General features: G+C 44.1%; 1 protein-coding gene across 7 annotated transcripts in view; it reads right to left on the reverse strand.

Annotated features, from left to right (window-relative positions):
- Positions 1–20,531, reverse strand: part of MDGA1 (MAM domain containing glycosylphosphatidylinositol anchor 1) — a 396,970-nt gene that overhangs the window by 375,612 nt on the left and 827 nt on the right. The window contains exon 2 of one of the 7 annotated variants that reach the window (XM_053304893.1): positions 11,824–11,893. The exons of 5 other annotated variants lie outside the window; for them this stretch is intronic. In XM_053304893.1, coding sequence (XP_053160868.1) covers positions 11,824–11,893 — 70 coding nt within the window. Of the gene's footprint in view, positions 1–11,823; positions 11,894–19,000; positions 20,183–20,531 lie in introns of those variants that run through there. One more of the 7 variants, XM_053304884.1, reaches the window with a different exon arrangement.

Consider the following 20,531-nt stretch of genomic DNA (forward strand, 5'->3'; position numbering starts at 1 on the left):
AGGTAAGGGGACTATCAACCGCCCTCACCTCCTGTAATTCAAGCACTGGCACATTTCCTCAACAGCAAAAGGTGAGAAATTACTTTTTGTGGTTCCAATTAACTCATCTGATCTGTAACATCTGCTCCAATATTCTATAAGCCTGGAGGTAATACGCAGTTTGCTACCAAAGCTTCTTCTAATCATACATGAATTCCCAAATGATATCCCAGGCAAAATGAGTGGGAAGGAAATCAACGGAGACAGCACAGTTCAAGACTTTATATTTCTGCTTCCATGAGAACCCAACATCAGTTAAACCTGGTCTGAAACCTGGTCAGTTTATAGAGTACTGAGTTAGATGGACCAATGGTCCAACTCAATATAAGGCAGCTTCCTATGTTCTTAAGTAATATCAGCTAATCCTAATGTATCATAAAGAACAATATAAATATAGAAAATAACTAGGACTTTGTTCTTCACTGTACCACAGTTAGGATTTTGTACAACAAGAAGGAATTTGTTCACAAAGCCCCAATTTTTAGCCTGTCCCAGCTATGCCTTTCATTTCAAAGTGCAGATCTGGGACCTTGAAAACAGGAATATTAAGTCTTCAGCTCTGTCATCTCCAAGGATCACTCTTCCCACTCTCCTACTGAACATTGCAGTCTCCAAGGCCTAAGAGTTCATCCCCATTCATTGTGCCTTTCCTTCCACAATATGATGTTGAGATTCACTGGAACTGTCCTTACAAACATGGAAACCCATGCATGAAGTGGAAAGTGAGGGTCTTAAATAATCAATCAAAAAAGAAAGGGAAAGAAAGAATCATATTTACTATGGTCCAAGATCAGCATAGCATCTTAAATCATTTTCAGCCACCTCTATTAATTATTATTATATTAATACAGGTTTTTAATTAAAAAAAAATTACTCCAATGTTTTATATTATTGGCAACGGCATTGTTGCAGGGTCCAGAAATGGGACCATCTGTACATCCCTCCACCCCTGTGGCAGCCATACAAATATGCCTAGTTTGGCTTGATCTGTGTTTGAGAGAGTATCCAGGAAAGGAACAGCATTTAACACTAAAAAAAAGGGCAGCCTAGGAAGTCAAGCAAGGAAGGAGGCATAGCTACTGCATCCTATCTCTATAGTCTGTGCAGGACTCACCAACACCTCAAAATACTCTCTCCACATGCCCCCCAGAAGCATTCCCGAGACCTCAAATGAGGTGTCCAGAACTTCTGTTACTTTTCTTCACATTGTTTTCTCACCTCCGTGTTAAAACTACCCAGTTCTTTCCAGATCTGCCTAAGCCTTAGAGTCAACATGCCTCTCAAATCTTTAAATTCAACATTTGGCTTCCCAAGTAATCCACCCAAAGACTACAGGCTTATGAAAAACGGTCCACTCTGGTCCATAGAACAAACAAATAAATGGACTTTTAAGTGGATCACTCTCTCATGAGAGTTTGAGCCAGAGAGCTATTTCTTAGGCTTTATACTCCCAGGTTGGAATGAATTTCAGTTGATTTTCCTAGCCAGGGGTGTTGGAGATGCAGCTCCTGCATGGCATCGACTCTTAGCACCATCAACCGTATTGACCACTAGGGGCACTAAAGGTAGAGACAGCCAGTAAGAGAATTCCCTCTCTTTGACCTGCTTTCTCTACTCCGAGTCCCTTTTGTTAGACTGATAGTCTCAGGTTTCATTATCTCACCTGAGAGACAGACTTCCTTCTTCTTCCTTCCTATAGGTAGCTAGCAATGAGGCATGTAGGTCTCAATCTATTTCCCTGATGGATTTCCTAAATAAACTACTTTATTTAGAACTTTAACTCCATTTCTCAGGACAATATTAATTAGCAGTGCTCCTTTACCTGTGCACTTCCACTGTAGCTGGGGCAGATAAAGAAATCTCCCCTCCTGAGCTTTCTAACAAGGGATACCGATCCAGTGTCCCTTTTGATTCAGATGAATTCCGCCACATTGCTCCTCCTTATTGCCCTTAATTGCCCCATCTTCTGCCATTCCAAAATGGACCTCCCCATTAAAGGACAAATGCCATCATGGCAAGGAGCTGCAGTCTGGGCTCTTCTCAGATGGCCAAAGGCTTCTTCGTGATAGGAGTAGAAGTCATGTTGCAGTGGCTCCTGTGCTGCCTCAAGATGCCTTAAAGCAGGGACTAGCTGTGCTTGAATTGTGGAAAAAAAGACAGGGGGCCCTTGATTAAATCCACAAGCCCAGTGATTCCCTTCTGAAGGTTGGAAGAAAAGGTAAGGGGACTGTCAGTGGCCCCCCGGCAACACGAGGACTGCTGTCACCTCACTTCCAGGTTTCCAGCAAACTCCCTGCATTTGCAAAACCCCACCTCAGTATTTGCTCCATAGCTGGAGAGCCAAACCACAGCCTCCCTTCATAAAATGAAGCCAGTTCTCCCTGCTCTTTCCTAGCATCTTTACCCAAACTTGGTCAGACTTTCCAATCTCTCCACTCCACTTCCTACTCTGGATCTCTGAATGGGCTCAATCTACTTTCTTTACCCAAACTTGCTCAGATATATCCTTTGCTTCCCAACACTCTCTCTCTGGTCCTTTGGACTCACACAACCAGCTTTTCTCCCCGGAACTTGCCTGGATCTGTCCTCCACTTTCTTCTACTCAGTCTTCCCAAACAATACAACTTGTTTTCTCTACCTGAACTCAGTCAGACTTTTCCTCTGTTCTCCTTCTGGTTCTCTGGACTGACTTAATCTACTTTTCTTCCCCATTTGGGTCCATCCTTCCTCCACTCCTTCTCTGGATCTTTCCACTAACCCTGTCCTCCCTCTGTGCCCGATCTCACTCAGATACATCTCTTCTCCTTTAACATCCTTCCCACCACTCCTCAGTATAGCACATGCATTCCACTCTCCTTCTGGTTCTCCGGACTGACTTAATCTACTTTTCTTCCTCATTTGGGTCCATCCTTCCTCCACTCCTTCTCTGGATCTTTCCACTAACCCTGTCCTCCCTCTCTGCCTGATCTCACTTGGATACATCTCTCCTCCCTTAACATCCTTCCCTTCTTCCCTCCCACCATTCCTCAGTATAGCACATGCATTCAAGTACCCAATATGGCAGATGTCAAGTCTTAGAGCCCAGACACATGGCCACCTTACGTATTCTGTGTCATGCCATCACATTTCTCATGCCCTCACAAGAATGCCCACCTTGTGTGTTCTGTGTCATGCCCTCACATGTAAGCCTCTGCTCTGTATTCAATAAATCATATTTTTATTTGAATTATAATCCTGTGATTGTGACTTTCTGGGAAACTGCCTGCTTTATAATCCTAGTCTAAAAGGTTCCTCAAGGAGATAGGGAACATAATAGCATATGTTCAATACACTTTCAAGTACACATGAAAAGCACTGAAAAATTAGATTTATCAAAATTACCAGTATCTAAGTAAACAAATTGTATAATCTAACAACTTGCTCAAAAAACCAAACTGATGAGAGCATCTACAGTCCTGCCTGTGTGAAGATTGCATGAGATGCTGCTCATCTTTCTGTGAAGGGGACCAAATAAACCTTTTTATTTGATTTATTTATTTGATTTATATGCCGCCCTTCCAAACATGGCTCAGGGCGGTTTTTGTGACATCAATCTAAGCTGCAATCCTAAATCCATTCATTAGGGGAGCAAGTCTCATTAAATTCATTGGGAATTGCTTCTGAGTTGACATAGGAATATAAGAGCCTTCCTGGATCAGGCCTTAGGCCTATTTAGTCCAGCTGGTTTCTTACTGTGGCCCACCAGATGCTTCTGGGAAGCCTACAACCAGGAGATGAAGGCAAGCCTCCTCTCCTGTCACTGCTCTTGTGCAACTGGTGTCAGAGGTATTCTGCCTCTGGCATGCCTAGGACTGCACTGCACAGCCCCCAAGAGCTCCCACTAAATTTGGTTCCTAGTGTTGTATCACTTGACACCTTGTTCAGAAAAAACATTTTGCCTGTATGGGGTCGTGATGGGGGTGGCAGCATTTAGTTCAGAGGCTATGGCAAACTAACATAATGATATGCAAACACAAGATAAATGAAGATATGCAAAAGCCTGCCCTATACCAAATCAGGCCATCAGTCTGTCTGGCCCAGCTATTATCTGCTCTGACTGGCAGAGATTCTCCAAGGATCCAAGCAGAGTTCCTCTGTAGTCCTGCTACCGGAGATGCTTTAAGCTGGAGATGTTGAGAATGGTAAGGAACATCTGGAGCTGCCTTATACTGTGTCAGACCATGGCAGTGGCCCATCTAGCCCAGTGCTGTTCACTCTGACCGGCAGTGGCACTCCATGGTCTTCGGCAGGAGTCTTTGCCAGTTCTTGCTATCCAAGAGCCTTTTAACTGGAAATGCTAGTGATTGAACCTGCGACCTTCAACCATTGAGCAATGGCTCTTCCACAAATATGTGCTCTGCCCTTGACTCAAGCCCTTCCCATAAAGTGCTCCACAAGACAGGAGGAGTGCCTAGAGGCAGTTTTTCTCAGCATATTATTTAAGCTAACATACATGCACGAAAACTGAGAGAGCAACAGTACACTGATATGGCTGGGCATTGGAAGATGTAGTTCTAGGGACTACTTCCAGAGGGACAGCCTATTAATCTGCAGTAGCAAAAATAACAGGGTCCACAAGACTCTTTGTTGATTTAGGGTCTAGAACACTTAACTGGCCTCCAGAATTCAATAAAAAGGACTCACTGCAGAATGATATGGACAAGTGCTCCCCCTGCTGGTCAGATATGGTGCAGCAGAGCCAACTCCAAGGCCACGTGTACTTCCACCCTACTTGTGGACAGCAAAACACCTTGAATGCCCAGGAGTCATGGATAAGATCAATCAGACTCAAAACCAGTCCCAGGCTGAAAAGAACCAGGGAGATAGAATATTAAAAAGACACTCACACAACAGAACATTGAAATGGGATTGATTCTGACAGGCAGTTCTCCATATTATTTATTTATTAATTTATTTGATTTATATGCCGCCCTTCCAAAATGGCTCAGGGCAGTTTACAATTAAAACAAACCACTAAAACAATAAAGAGCTAAAACAAATTAAAAATAATATAACAACAATTAACAATTTAAGAACATTTTAAAACAACAATTAAACAATTACAATGATTAAAAGCCCCAAAATCGGGTTAGAATATTAAGACAGATTTAAAAACCCTGGAAAGCCAAGCCAAACAAATACGTTTTAAGGGCTCTCCTGAAGGCTAATAGAGAATTCAAATTGCGGATTTCCACAGGGAGTGCATTCCACAGCCCCGGAGCAGCTATAGAGAAGGCCCACCTCTGAGTCGCCACCAGACGAGCTGGTGCTAAATGGAGACGAACCTCCTCAGATGACCTTAATATGCGGTGGGGATCACGCAGAAGGCGACGCTCTCTAAGGTAACTCGGGCCTAAGCCATTCAGGGCTTTAAAGGTAATAACCAGCACTTTGTATTTTGCCCGGAAACATATCGGCAGCCAGTGCAATTGTTTCAAAATAGGCGTAATATGGTCTCTCCAGGTTACCCCAGAGACCAATCTGGCTGCCACATTCTGAACTAATTGAAGTTTCCGAACTACGTACAAAGGCAGCCCCATGTAGAGTGCACTGCAATAGTTAAGTCGGGAGGTTACCAGTTGGTGCACCTCTGTTTTGAGACCATCCTCCTCAAAGAATGGGCGCAGCTGTCGAATCAGCCAAAGCTGATAGAAAGCACTCCTGGCCATGGCCTCCACCTGAGAAACCAGGGTGAGGCCCGGGTCCAGGAGTACTCCCAATCTGTGCACCTACTCCTTCTGGGGGAGTGTAACCCCATCCAGAACAGGGAGATCTAACTCACTCCTCAGATTCTGAGCCCCCACAATGAGCACCTCCGTCTTGCTTGGATTCAGCTTCAATTTGTTATCCCTCATCCAGCTCATTACTGCCCATAGGCAGGCATTTAGAGAGTGAGTGCCATTTCCTGAAGATGAAAAGGAGAAGTAGATTTGGGTGTCATCAGCATACTGATAACACCCAGCACCAAATCTCCTGATGACTTCACCCAGCGGTTTCATGTAGATATTGAAAAGCATTGGTGACAGAATGGAGCCCTGTGGGACTCCATATAACAGCTCCTGCTTTGAGGAGCGACTGTCACCAAGCTCCACCATCTGGGATCTACCCGAGAGATAGGAACGGAACCACTGCAAAGCAGTGCCCCCTATTCCCAACTCCCCCAGGCGACCCAGAAGGATACCATGGTCGATGGTATCGAACGCCACCGAGAGATCCAAGAGGACCAACAGAGTCACACTCCCTCTGTTGATTCCCCGGTAAAGGTCACCCATCAGGCCGACCAAGGCTGTCTCAACCCCATAGCCCGTTCTAAAGCCAGTTTGAAATGGGTCTAGATAATCAGTTTCCTCCAAAACCGCCTGAAGCTGGTTAGCCATCACCCTCTCGATTACTTTGCCCAGCCAGGGGAGATTGGCCTATAACTATCCATCGCTGAGGGATCCAGGGTATGCTTCTTAAGAAGAGGTCTAACTATTGCCTCCTTCAAACAGGGAGGCACCCTCCCCTCCCTCAGTTATGCATTTATGATATTAACTAGGCCATCTCCAACAATCTCTCTGCTAGATCGAAGCAGTCAGGTCGGGCAAGGGTCCAGAGAACAAGTGGTAGGCCGTACCACTCCAAGCAGCTTGTCCACGTCATCAGGAGTCACAGATTGAAAGTGATCCAACCTAACACTGCAAGAGGGATCACTGGATACCTCCCTCACAGACCCTGCAGAAATAGTAGAGTCCAAGTCGGCCCAAATACAGGAGATTTTATCCACAAAGAACCCACTAAAGGCGTCACAGCAGAGTATCTCCGGGAGCTGATTTGAGGCAGAAGGAGCAGAGATTATACTCCTCACCACCCAGGATAACTCTGCCATATGTGAACCCGCAGACACAATGCGCGCCAACCAAAAACACATTTTTGCTGCGTTCACTGCCATTGCGTAGGTCTTCAAATAGGTTCTATGCTGCATCCTGTCAGATTCGAGCAGAGTTCTCCTCCACTTGCGTTCCAGTCGCCTACCAAGCCGCTTCATCCTCCGCAACTCCTCTGTGTACCAGGGGGCCATCTTAGAAGCAGGCCTGGAGGGATGCTTAGGAGCAATAATATCTACTGCCCTGGTGAGTTCTCTATTCCAGGTTCCCACCAGGGTATCGACAGAATCACCGGCAGCACCAACATCGAAACCCTCCAAGGCCTTTTGGAAACCTGCTAGGTCCAGCAGCCTTTTTGGGCGGACCAGTCTAATAGGTCCATCACCCCTGCAGGGGTGGATTGTGACCGTGATACCAACCTTAACCAGGTGGTTTTACACATGGGGAGGGAGCAGCAGGTCCTCTTTTTGATGCAAAGACAAGCAGCATAGTGTAGATGGAGCCTGTGGAGCTACAGCAGTGCAAGAGTGGAATAAATGAGTTTGCCCCAATACCTGGACATTTCTGGTCTGTTGCCTCCAGCCTTGCATGACTCTGGCCTGTTCTCAGGGACAGCCCTACAGTAGGTTTTGACCAGCTGGGCCGTCACCCAGAGTGCCTACCTGAAAAGGGCATCCAGCTGAGCTTGGCGGCTTGCTGAGTGCACTGTCTGCACTGAGATAGGGAATTATCACTGAGTGAAGTGGTGTCCTTAGCCTTTCACTCACAGCTCTACTGGTTGTTTGGGTGATGATTACAGTAGGGCAGGGCTGTTCAACTTCGGCCCTCCTGCATGTTGGCCTACAATTCCCATAATCCCTTGCTACTGGCCACTGTGACTGTGGGATCATGGGAGTTGTAGTTCACAAACAGCTGGGGGCCCCAGGTTGAGCAGGCCTGCAGTAGGGCCTGTTACACTACCACTACTACTACTACTACTACTACAGTGTTATTCATTGTAAGTCCTAGGGGCCAGTGGCAGCCCACATCAACCCTGTGTGTGGCTCCCTGGATAATTGCTTATTGGACATTATTTATCCCAGGGCTGGCCCTGCCTGTTCTGTCAGGATTGGGAGACGGCTAAGCTTAAACAAATTCCCCACACATGCTGACATGCAAGCTTTATACATACAGGGATATTATTTTTAATTTTTAGTAGAGAAAAGCATTCAATCACGTGAACTTCCACCTGAAGTCAGAAGTGGTGCAGTCCAGAGACACCGACAGCCCAACTCTGAGACCTAGGCCTCAGTTCAGTACTAGGCCTCAGTTCAGGGAGGCTCCCAGTTTACCACCACTTTGGCAGCTTTCCTTCCCTCATTTCAACTGGCCGTGACTTCTGCCCTGGCTTCTTCTTCCCCTGCTCCAACTATCGATCCCCTTCACAACTCATCTCAAATGTGATTTTGATATCATCTCCACAGAGCAACACGTACAATAACTAAAATGAAATCTCACTCCACTAATTTTCTGCTCTAAAGCAACATAAACCTGTGAGACTCTTCAATAAAAGATGGATTAAAGGAGGCGTGTTTGTTTTTTTAAGTAAACAAGTACTCTGGATTCTTACTTGACTGCTCATTATAATTACTCTGTTAGCATGTTAAATTATATATACACTGAAGCATCCTCTCAGTCTTGATCCAAGGGGACCCTGCTGGATAGGTGAAGTAGATAAGGCATCACTTCTATGCACTCCTAGCATGTTCAGCAGTGTCAAAGAAAGCTTTATTTCTGCTAGTCACCACCTGAGCAAGTTTCAGAAGGCCCCCCTCAGTAAAATATGATCTAGATTCATCAGTGCACCAGCTAGGGAGGAGAGCCAGTCCTGTGGTAGCAAGCATGAATTGTCCCCTTTGCTAAGTTTGGTCTGCTCTGGTTTGCATTTGAATGGGGGACTATATGTGAGAGCACTGTAAGATATTCTCCTTAGGGGAAGAGCACCTGCATGCTTGCATGCAGAAGGTTCCAAGTTTCCTCCCTGACATCTCCAAGATAGGGCTGAGAGAGACTGCAACTGCCTGCAACCTTGGAGAAGCTGCTGCCAGTCAGTGTAGACAATAATGAGTTAGATGGACCAAAGGTCTGACTTGGTATAAGGCAGCTTCCTACTTGCAAACACAGACATATGTCAAATACAGAAATACACTCCAGAGACAGCAAAGTTACTCACTGTTCCACAAGAAATGGTATTTCTGTGAGGTTTTGCATATAGATAGAAGAGTGGCTTATGAACAGATATATCATCGCTGCAACTGAAACTGCAGCCATCTCGAGAAAGGCTGAACTGGAGAAGAAAACTGGGGTGGGGAAGGGAGGGGAGTTGAACATTAGGCCTGTGTGAAGCTTCAGGGATCTATTCGATTTGGGCCCAAAGCGAAGTGCCATCTGGTTGGGCCCAAAACAGAACCAGAGAAAAGCAAACTGGGCTAAGCCCTTTGGTTCCTCTCACCCCACAACCTACTAAAAGAACAAGGCATCTGAGACATATTGAGGCTGTTCTCACAACCAGCCGAAACCAGGCTGGGGTATCCCAGCCTGAGTTAGGCTGGCTGTGAAAAGTGGTGGGATCCTTGTGGATCTGTCCACTTCCCGCCCACCTAACCCGCCAAGCCAAGCCAGCTGTTAGCCGAGATTAAGGGTGAAAGCGCACCCTTAACCCTGCCACTGAATATTGTGTATCTCGTTGGGCTGAGTTCAGCCCAAGGAGACACGGGGAATCCCCCAATGCAACATGCATGAGGCACGGTATATTGTGGGATACAGGCAGCCAGAACAACGGGTTCTGGCCAGAGATCCCTCTGCGTTCCTTCATAAAGAATGGAACGTGTGAGGGCATGGGGCACCAAAGTTGGTCCGCTTGGCTGTCTGGGGGGAAAGTTCAAAGCAGCCTTCCTACCCCCGTGCCCTCCCCGCTTGTTCCTGGCAATCATGAGAATCACCTCATTGCTTTCCTCTATCTTCACTCCCAGCTGCAGAAGAGCAGGCGGCAAGGCAGCAGTTTTCCACAGCTTGAATTTTAAAATGACTTTTTCTTCTTCCCCTGAAGTCCTGAGAATGGCATGGGTGTTCCTCAGATTTGTAATCTTTTCTCTGAGGCTAGAGCAATAGCTGTAGCCTCATAAAAGACTAAAGATCCCAGAAGCCCAAAGTGAGACCCTCCAAAGTGGGTCTGAAGACAACAGGGGAGCCACCTGAAATGAGGTGGGCTGCTTTGCACAGCCCTATTGTACACTGCTTTTTGATGTCACAGACTAGAGAAATTCCCTTCTCTTTTGAACGTGGTGGAAGCTGATGGAGACAGCTTAGTTAATGGATAGTTAGTTGCAGCAAGAAACTTCCATTTTTTCATAAATCACCTTTGGAGTGGACATGAGAGTCTTACCTATTTTCTTCCAAGGACAAAGGGTAAATTGAGTTAGCTTGGTCTGGCTGAATGGCTAAGAGGGATTTTTGAAGAATCTGTTCTCAACTTAGTGTGCCAGGCGTTTGGACTTTCTGAACAAAAACAAAATAATATTGCTTGGGAATTAGCTTGCTGTTGAACCCTAGCATGTCAGATCACTCTGCAGATGTGTAAATACACCAAAGTTACATAGGTGCAATATTACACAGACACCATAATTCTCAGGGGTCTCCTTTCAAGAGAAAGCAGACCCTTTAAAGATTTCCCCAAATTTCATATGAAACTACCTTATATAGAAGTTATGTAAACCTAGAGACCATAGGTTTATCCCAGGGTTTCTTAACCTTGGGCCCCCAGATGTTGTTGGACTGTATCTCCCATCATCCTCAGCCACAAGGGCCATGTCTAGGGATAATGGGAGTTGTAGTCCGACAACATCCGGGGGCTCAAGGTTAAGAAACCCTAGTTAATCCAGTTCGGCACTATCAGCTCTTGCTGGCAACAGATCTCCTTGGTCTTTCCTAAGTCCTAGGGATCTTTCAGCAACATCCCCTAGATCCTGGGGATCTTTTGTAGATCTGCTACTTGAGATAACTGGAGCTGTCAGGGATTTAATCTTTTACCTTCTGCATACAAAAAAACCACACACACTGCACCCCTGAGCTATGGCCACTCCCCCTGATTAAACATGGGAGACCACAAAATATGATAGCCATGCCATTAAGGTTACTGTCTCTTACGCCTAGTGGCTTGCAAGATATTCCAGAATTTCTCATGTGGTATAACCAAGAGCATCTCCTACTAGCAGCTGAGTTTGTCTGCTGTTTATCCAGCACATATATGAATATGACAGATATTTATATACCGCTTTTCAACAAAAGTTCCCAAAGTGGTTCACATAGATATATATAAATAAATAGAATGGTTCCTTGCCCCCAAAGGGCTTACAATCTAAAAAAGAAACATAAGGTAGACACCAGCAGCAGCCACTGGAGGAATGCTGTATTGGGGATGGATAGGGCTCTCCCCATGCTAAATAATCTTTTCTTTGTATCGTATCTTTTCTAATGTTCAACTACCTGTATCTAATCAAAGCTGATCCAACTCAGGAATGTAAATTGTACTCAGTCTTTTAGTCATCCTACAAACTAATAATTTTACCAGCCAACACACAATTCTTTTTTATTCAAATTATTAGCCATCATATTGAGATACAGTGTGCTATGCTACCAACAGAGCAAGAAAGAACAAGGTGCATCAGGCCAGAGTGGCATCAAGAGCAATGAAAAAGTTTAGTCTGCAATGGGGGGGAGAGCAGATGGAACTGGCATGTGGTTTGTGCAATATATTAAAGGGGAATACAAAAACCCTGGCAAGCAGTCAATGAGGTCAGGAAAAAAATCCTTCCCTGGTTCAAATCTGACAATTACTTACGAGTTCGAGTAGCAAACCATTTTCTTGGGCCATCTGACACAGACATCCCATCTTGGCATATCTGCAAGTACTGTAGGGGAAAAAACATTTTCTCCTATTTCAAAAGGCCGCTACAGATGCACCACATTAAAACTCATAAAATATCCATAGAGTTCTCTAACTCGTTTTCGGTTTTCTAGCTAATGAGATGCTTTGCTCCCGCAACTACTCAAGGGAGAGCCTCTCAAAAGTTTATGCTCCAACTTCAATTAGTTCAGTTTTGAGGCATTTGTTCTTATTCCCATATTGTAATTTCAAGTCCAAACAACTGCAGTGAATCTTCTTTTTTCCTGCATTATGCTTCCTTGCTTTACTTGTGCTTTTTGGTGGGCAGCTTATTTCATAAGCAGTGATCTTCTGTTCATGACATTTATTCAGTTTCCATGTTTGACAGTAACTGTATCAGACTGATATAAGCACAGAGCTTATTAGTCTTCCAACATATTTAATAATGTAATTGTTTCAGAAGGAAGCCATGTAGTAGCTAGTGTGGAATGCCACAAACTAGTGGGGTATTCAGTGTATGCACATTATTCTTCACCAGGACCCGAGTTTGAACTCTGATCTGCAGCCCAAATCCTCTTGATGACAAAAGCATGCACACACATAGGTTTATTACACACCCTCATCGAGTATAAGTGTAAAACAGATGAAAAGTACCCTTTCCCATCACAGATTTTACTCACTCCTAGTCACATCTCATATATAGAAGAAACAAGTCTCCTTGGGATATATTTTTAGAACATTCTAAAACTCAAGAACTCATGTCAGTCTCCCATTTGTTTATACCACTAAGGAGATGGAAGCTTAAAGAATTATCAGCAACCTCTGCATGATTATGGGTTCTAACCTTTGTTTTTGTCTGAGGATAAAGCACTCATGTAAACAGTAGCATGCATTGTCTTTAGGTATGCAGGGAGAGTAGATGACTCTGTGCAAGCACACAGTTATCCGAGAATGAATTGAAGTAGTAAGCAAGGGGTCATGGGTGAGGCACTGAGGGATACCCTACAGTACAAACTAGATTTGTTGATTCAAGAAAACAATCCCGAAGCAACATATGAAAAGCCTCAACAATCCAGGTGCCTAAACAAGCACAAATGCCATCTGGAGAAGCTACATATAGACACTACATCCAGGAAGAGGCCCCTTTTTCAATTGCCCAAGCTGTTAACAGCAATGCCTTAGTTTTCTTTGGTACACCCTATGTATCGTATCATATTATATATATATATATATATATATATATATATATATATATATATATATATACACACACATACATACACACACACACACACACACACACACACACACACACCCCATACCCCTCACTCTGTCTTTTCCAGTTGTCTGAAATATGTATTTCCTCAAAAAACTGACAAAACCCTGACATGGTGATAATTTTCTAAGCTATGTTGCTCATGTCAAATTATTCAACATCTGTCTTCATGTTCCCACAAAAATTAGCATAAGATAGTGGTTTCTGATGACACTTCTAGTGAAATATTTTGACTTCTACCAGTAAGTTGCAAACAACCTGTCAGGTGGATAATGTCAGTTTCCAAGTACTGCATATTAAGATGGCTCCATAGATTGTTTGGGGTTTCTTTGAAGTAAAATTCTACTGACCTAACACTGGGTTAGGTCTGAACAAGGGCAGAAGTCATTACGCTGTACAACACAGACAAACAACATAAGTCATTAACAGTAGTACTACAGAAGCTAAAATTCATGTTTGATGCTGGGCATATTTAGCTTGCAGGAAATGAAAATCTGATAGAAAGGATAGAAAAAATCTTGGAGAAATTATACATGCATGCAGCACCAAAAGCCTACCTAGAGCTTTCCTGTTGTAAGATAAGAATTGCATTCCTAGAAGATGCATAACCAAAATCAAACAGACAAGGAAAACTGACAGAGCACAGGAAAGGAAAAGTTATATATTACCATGGGGAACATTATACTTGACTACTTAGTGGATTCAAAAAACCTAGCAAAGAGCTCTCCAGGCTATAGAGTTGATGCCATCAGTTTTAATAGCGATGGGAGCAAGAAAATAGCTTTAAAAGAGAGGAATGAAGTAAAGAGTAAGCCCTTTTCACACCTCCAAAACTGTACCCACTGAACATGTGGAAGATCAACAGGATCATATGGAATGACCCTGAACATCCCCTGCCTCCCAGCTACAAGAGGCCTCTTCTCATGCAAAACTGTACGTGTATGGAGGCCCTTCCACTGATTGTGTGGAGATCAAGGGACAAAGCTAGGAGATGGGCCCAGTGTTTGAGATATACACCAGTACACTGATCAGTGTATCAGTAGTTGGACAGAAGGTATGAAAGGAAACCTAGAAAACAGACATTGTGACCCTATGCTACAGCTCATAGAACATGTGGAGAATTGCAAAGAAGTGAGAGAGGCTGCTAATTCAGATCAGTGGAGCTAGGAGTGTTATTTAATCTCCTAATATTTCCATAGCATAGAAAACCTAAACACTGTAGGAGTCCTGCTAGAGCAGGGATGCCAACAGACTAGAAAAGAGCCCACCTGGCCTGCTCCTGTGCCTTTAACATGCCTTTAACAGGGCCTGGTATACAGGAATCTGTAGAATCCAGTATCCTGGAGATAAGATTATTATCACCTCCTAATGATTTCACATCAAGTTCCTATTCAAGGCAACAGGAAAGAAGCTAGTAGAACAACTGGCATCTCTAATGGTGGGAGTAGCAAAGCCAGTAGAGGGCCTGCCTAATATATGAAGGCACAATCATCAAAGATCAAAGCAGTCCACAATTGGAAAAAGGAACTTAAGACATGTTTCCCTCACCCTATTCACATGACATTTAATGCAAGCAGATTATTACTCTATGCACCCTGTCAGCTTTAGAAATATAGAGCTGACCCCATAATCTTAAAAAGTAGGAAATCATTCACTCAGTCAGATCTTTTTTTTCTTTTTTTTTTAGGGCGAGGACAAAATTGTTCCTTCCTATGAGTGTTCCATCTACTTTTCCATGTTTCCAGTGACGGAGACTTTACCTGTTACATTTATTATTTGTTTTATACATTTGTATAATGCCTATTACAAAACTCTCAAGGTGGTTACAACTACAACACCACCACACAACAACCAAGGATTTAACACAACATTAAAACATATATTAAATTCAAATTAAAACAACAAATCAGTAAAACTAAACTAAAAGCCTGGCTGAAGATATGGAAATGTTTCCTAAAAGCCATCAGGGATGGAGCAAATCTCATCCAAACAGGGAGCATTCCACAGTCCTGGGGCAACTACAGAGAAGACTCACCTTTGAGTTGCCACCAGGCAAATGAAGGTCCTTTGACTGTCTTAATAGGCAGCAGGGTTCATAACAAATCCTGCTTTCTATCTGATTGCACAGTACATTATTTCCCCATATCTCCACCCTATCTGTTTCTTTGAAGCTCATCCCTCCACCTTCCATCTTCCACACAGGAATATTCCATGAAGGTGTTGATTTGTTTTCTGCAAGCAGACAATGAGAGGGATTCACAGCCTTTTCCTCAGCATGAGAAGGGAAAGTTGGGCTGTCAGCTGCTCCATGTTAGCAATAAAACACTCCTATCAAAGCTTGTTAAATTTTTGTTTGTAAAGTAAACAAAAGCAGCAGCCCAGCTTCCACAGTCCAAGACAATGCTGCAAAAACTTATCTCAAAAGAATTTAGACTCCATCAGGTAGACTTTAAAATAAGAGTCCCCAAAATAAAAACAAAACAAAACAAACTAGTCAGCTTCCTCTTCCTTATACATACATACTCAGAGAATATATTTGGAATCAACTATTGGTACAAGGAAAAGTCAGAACGATTCTCTTCTCTCAGTTTCTTACTTTCCATTTCCTTTCCACCTACCTCAAATATATTTTTCGTCCAATTTACAATAGTCTCTGCTAAATGCTTTATGCAATCTGTGTTTTCCTCTGCCTATAGCTATGAAATTTTGAAATATACACTTTCTAGGACTAAACAGCTGTGGCTGCATTTGGAGGACCAAAAGCAGTGAGGAAATTATCCAGGAGGGCATTCCTTACTTTGGTACTATTCCCTTTACTATTTATTTATTTATTCGATTTCTATACTGCCCTTCCAAAAATGGCTCAGGGAGCTTTACACAGAGAAACAACAAATAAATAAGATGGATCCCTGTCCCCAAAGGGCTCACAATCTAAAATGAAACACAAGATAGACACCAGCAACTGTCACTGGCGGTACTGTGCTGAGGGTGGATAGGGCCAGTTACTCTCCCCCTGCTAAATAAAGAGAATCACCATATTCAAAGGTGCCTCTTTGTCAAGTTAGCAGGGGCATATAAACTATGCTGTTTATACGTTCAGGATTACAACCACAAAGAGGATTTAGGATTGCCAACCATTATTTTTTACGTGTCCAACTAGACCCAGGCAGGCAAGCGTAATAGGGGTATAAACACCCAGTAAATATCAGAAGCACTCTAACAAAGTTGTTGGTGGGGAGGGGCTTGATATGGACTTTACCTCAGTCCCACCCAGTTGATCCCCTGATCTGTAAGTTTCCATCCTAACCCTTCCCTGGCTTTCAATTTTTTTTAGCAACCTTAGAAGATCATGTTCACTGAAGACATTCCAGAATTCATAATTTTTCTACTTTCTCAACAAGAAGTTGTGATTGGGAAATGTTAGAAAAAATCTTTTCCTGCAACAATCCCATGAACAAACCATTCAGGAGCAGGTTTATTTTTTAAAAAAATTAAATAAACAAAGTTTATTTTAAAGAGAAGTCTGTACTGCTTTTGTTTCATTCTAGCTTCTCTCTCAGTGCCTGTTTACATTTACAACCACTCTACAAAGATGACAACTCAAAATAATTCCACATGGAAGCTATCACATGAGTCACTCACACAGAGCCACTCACTATGTGACTGAACTGATTTTCTCTAAAAAGCCACCAAAAAAATGGGGGGGGGGAGATGGTAACATCTACCCCCCCACACACACTGAAATTTAGAGTAGCCTCCACAAGAGAGCCCATGATGACAATAAATAAATAAATTAAATCACATGAGAAGTTTGTTAAATTGAGATGACCTGCTTTATTTAAAATGTGTGAACATTATTATAGAGATCAAGGGAATCTCCAGTAACACAGCAAGACTTGACCTTTGGGATTCCTCTTAACACTGATTCTGCAGGGGCAAAAGCAAAACACTGTGGCCAGCTTAAGCTTATCTGTTAGTAAATAGGACTGAATGGATGGAATCAGATAATGAAGGGAAGGAAGATTATTGGGCTTCAGACACTCTTCAGTCATTATATCAAACACCGATTTGTGTAACAAGCCTCTTCAAGTAACAAGCCAGCCAGAAGTCCTTTGACTCCTAATTAAACCAGGTCTCTTCTCCAAGTGTTTGCCTTTACACGCTTGCTTTATTCCACCCATCTCAATAAACCTAGGCAGAGGTCTTTTATGAATGCTCACAAGGGTTATTATTTAAAGGGTACATCACATGGATATTTTATCTGGTTTAATCGGATTTAATCTCACTAGATTTAGTTTGGCAACATGTATTTATAGCTTCATACAGTGTGTGCATCCCTTCCCACAGCCTTTCTTCCTTGCCACTCTAAAATTCAAAAGGAAAGAAAAAAGTGAACTGAACTACAACATTTAAATTCTCAACATTTCCACATTAAGTGCCACAAGAGACGAGCATCCAGAACATGAAATACTCTTTCTAAATATAGCTTGGGGCTACAGCTCAAGACCAACATTTAGGGCAAAAGAAAAGGAAGGGGTGGGGAAAAACATCTCTAATCCCGGTTTAAATGTTCTTGCAAGTGTAATAGCTTTACTTAGAGCGCTGCTGCTAAAGCCACAATAGCTGCAATTTCACCATCTAAACAAATAGCTGCGACTGGAAACAGCTATGGGAACGGAAAGGATATGGAAAGTTTGTAGTGTGTCCTCAACATTGGTGAGCCATACTTAGAGGGACAGCAGGTCTATATTAAAAGCATTTTCCCTCTTAACAGATAGTCAAAAAAGGAGGGGAGAAAGCAGCTAGATTTGGGTTTGTACTACTGAAATAAAAAAAGAGTCTGCAGAATAAATGAAGAGCTGTGTGTGCTGTGCTAGCTTTAAAGAATGCCTTCATTTCAGCATGCTTGCTCTTATTCAGTGCTTTTCCTATCTTGCCCCTGAAATATCATCAGGATGTTCTGTTTCTCTAAACATCTAGAGGTTTAAAAGAGAGAGAGAGAAGCCAAGCTGAGGAATCTATTAAAAACCAGGGTCTAAGGTTTAAAAGAAGCCAGAGGTGTAAGAAGATTGACAATCTTAAAGGGCCTGAAGAGGCCTTTGAAAGCAAACCCACCGCTAGTTCTGCTTGGACTGCAGCAGTCAGGCTAATTAAAAATAAAAAGTTTGCCTGGGAGCATATAAAATACCCATGGGGATGTAAAAACCTGCACACACAATGTTTCTCTTGCCACAAACACATTATACACCCCATCTCACTGCTCTTGGGTGCTTCCTCTAATTTCCCTCTGGACCTTAAATCCCCCCAATTGCCTTCCTTCTTGACAGACACACAGATGTGGGGAGGAGAGAGCAGGAACAAAATAGCATCTATTTAAGGCCGTTGTTTCACAAAATAAACCTGAACTCGAATTAACAGCCCAGTCCGGAGGGAGAAAGAGAATCTGTTCCTATTTTTTAAAAACCACCCAAACAAAAGCACATCATTAAAGTGACCTACAAAGGCTTGCCTTCAGCTGTAGTGGGGACTAGACTGAATTGAACTCAGCGCTGGTGGAATCTTGGTGAAATGCTGATCTGTTTGGGTTTGCTTCTTTTTTAACTCACTGGAGGCCTACGGAGCATTTAAACCCCTTCTTCCTTGACATGCTTTCAGAAGGGGACTTTATAGCAATGCACAAAGGAGTTGTAAGGCAACATATCGTGGTCATGCGAGACTGCTTCTTTAAAAAAAAAAAAAAGTTGGACGATGTTGAAATGCAGATCTTCCCGTCAAACCAACAGCATTGAGAGAGTGCCTGTGAGCTCGGGCAAGTATCCCTTGTTGCATCCAAGACAAGTGTGTACGCGTCACTACCTTTCCTTGATGCTGCCAAGCGGTCGCCTGGTGCTTGCTGCTTCTGGGACCACCACTGATGTGTGTCCGTTGTTTCTACAAGTTTGGGGGCAGCCATTTCGCGGCAGCTACCTTTGGGCCCCAGTTTACTGGCGTCGTGCGATGGATCTTTCCCAATATAAACGACCCGCGCAGCGCTAGAACCTGATCCCCGCAAACAGGAGTGACACGGCAAAGATCTTTGGAAAACAAAGATGCCCTCCACAGCATCCTACTTTTCAAGTCTATACTACATCTTAAAAAAAAAAAAACCCAACTCAAGGCAGGTGGGGATGGATTGTTGGAGGGCATGCTCTCTTACCCCTGCCTGCCCATTCCCGCCTCCAGGAGGCTCTTATCTACGCGTCGATGATCACTGAACCCCAAACACCGCTCTCGCCTCCCGAGGGGGGCGATCCCAACGGGAACAGCGGCAGTGCATGCGCGTTGCCACTTTGCAGAGCAGCGTCCTCGAAGCCCGCTTCATTTCAAAATCTCGGGAGCTCGATGACGACTCTATCGGGGTGTTTGGAACGGGGCCCTTTCTTCTCATTGGGCCTCTCTGCGTAAAGGGGCAGCCCCGGAAGACTCCGAACTGCCTCGTGGCAGGAGAGAGACAGAGACAGAGAGAGGACCCCTTCGCTTCCCTCCCTGGGCATTGCGGCCGGCACGGCCCCCGTTTTGTTTGTAGGAGCGCCGCGTGATCAAAACAACGCGGACGGCTTCTTCCTTTTTAAATAACCGCTAAGGGAAGCCGCTTGGCACGCCAGTTAGCTCCCCAGATAGGCAGAGGAAGCCTTCTCGACGGGAACAGCCTCAACAAGTCGCCTGTATCCATTCCCAACAGAAAGGAACTAATCCACAGCAGGCTATAGATCTGGCGGCGGCAAGGGGCAGTTACAGGGCAAGGCACGGAATGGGGGGCGAGTCGACCCAAGCCCGGCGGCGGGGGACGGTTCTCTCTCTCTCCCTCTCTCGGAAAAGCGAAGCCCCCTTTGAAGTGACAAGATTCCTTCTCTCCCCCCCCCGTCCCTCGCCGAAGAAACTTGGAGTTTTGTAGACAAAACCTGCCGCTTCCTTCAGTGCATCTTTCCCTTACAACCAACAAGTTGGTTATTTTAACGGAGCCGTGTGTGGGTACACTATGTACACGTTTCCCTCTCTCAAACAAAAACCCATGTCGCTCAAATCGAGGCTCGAAAGGGTTAATCAGCGTCATCTCTCCGGACTCGTAAATCTGATGGGGGTGGGGGAGAGAAGAGAGGCGCACAGGCAGGGAATTAAGAAGTAGCTGGAGGGGCTGATGGAAACCCTATTGCTGCATCCATCTCCCTCGCCGTCACCCCCCCCCCCCCCATTCCGCGCTCTGCCGGCATCATTCACTTTCTCCTGCGCAGGTGCTTTTTTTTTTTTTTTTTAAGGCTAAACTTTGATCCGACCACAGCTTGGCCCTCCATCTCTCTTCCCTCCCCACCTCCGCCTCCTTCCCCCGAAGCTGGAAATCAGAGTCACC

This window comes from Hemicordylus capensis, chromosome 1, assembly GCF_027244095.1.
Source record: "Hemicordylus capensis ecotype Gifberg chromosome 1, rHemCap1.1.pri, whole genome shotgun sequence".
In the NCBI taxonomy this organism is placed as follows: domain Eukaryota; kingdom Metazoa; phylum Chordata; class Lepidosauria; order Squamata; family Cordylidae; genus Hemicordylus; species Hemicordylus capensis.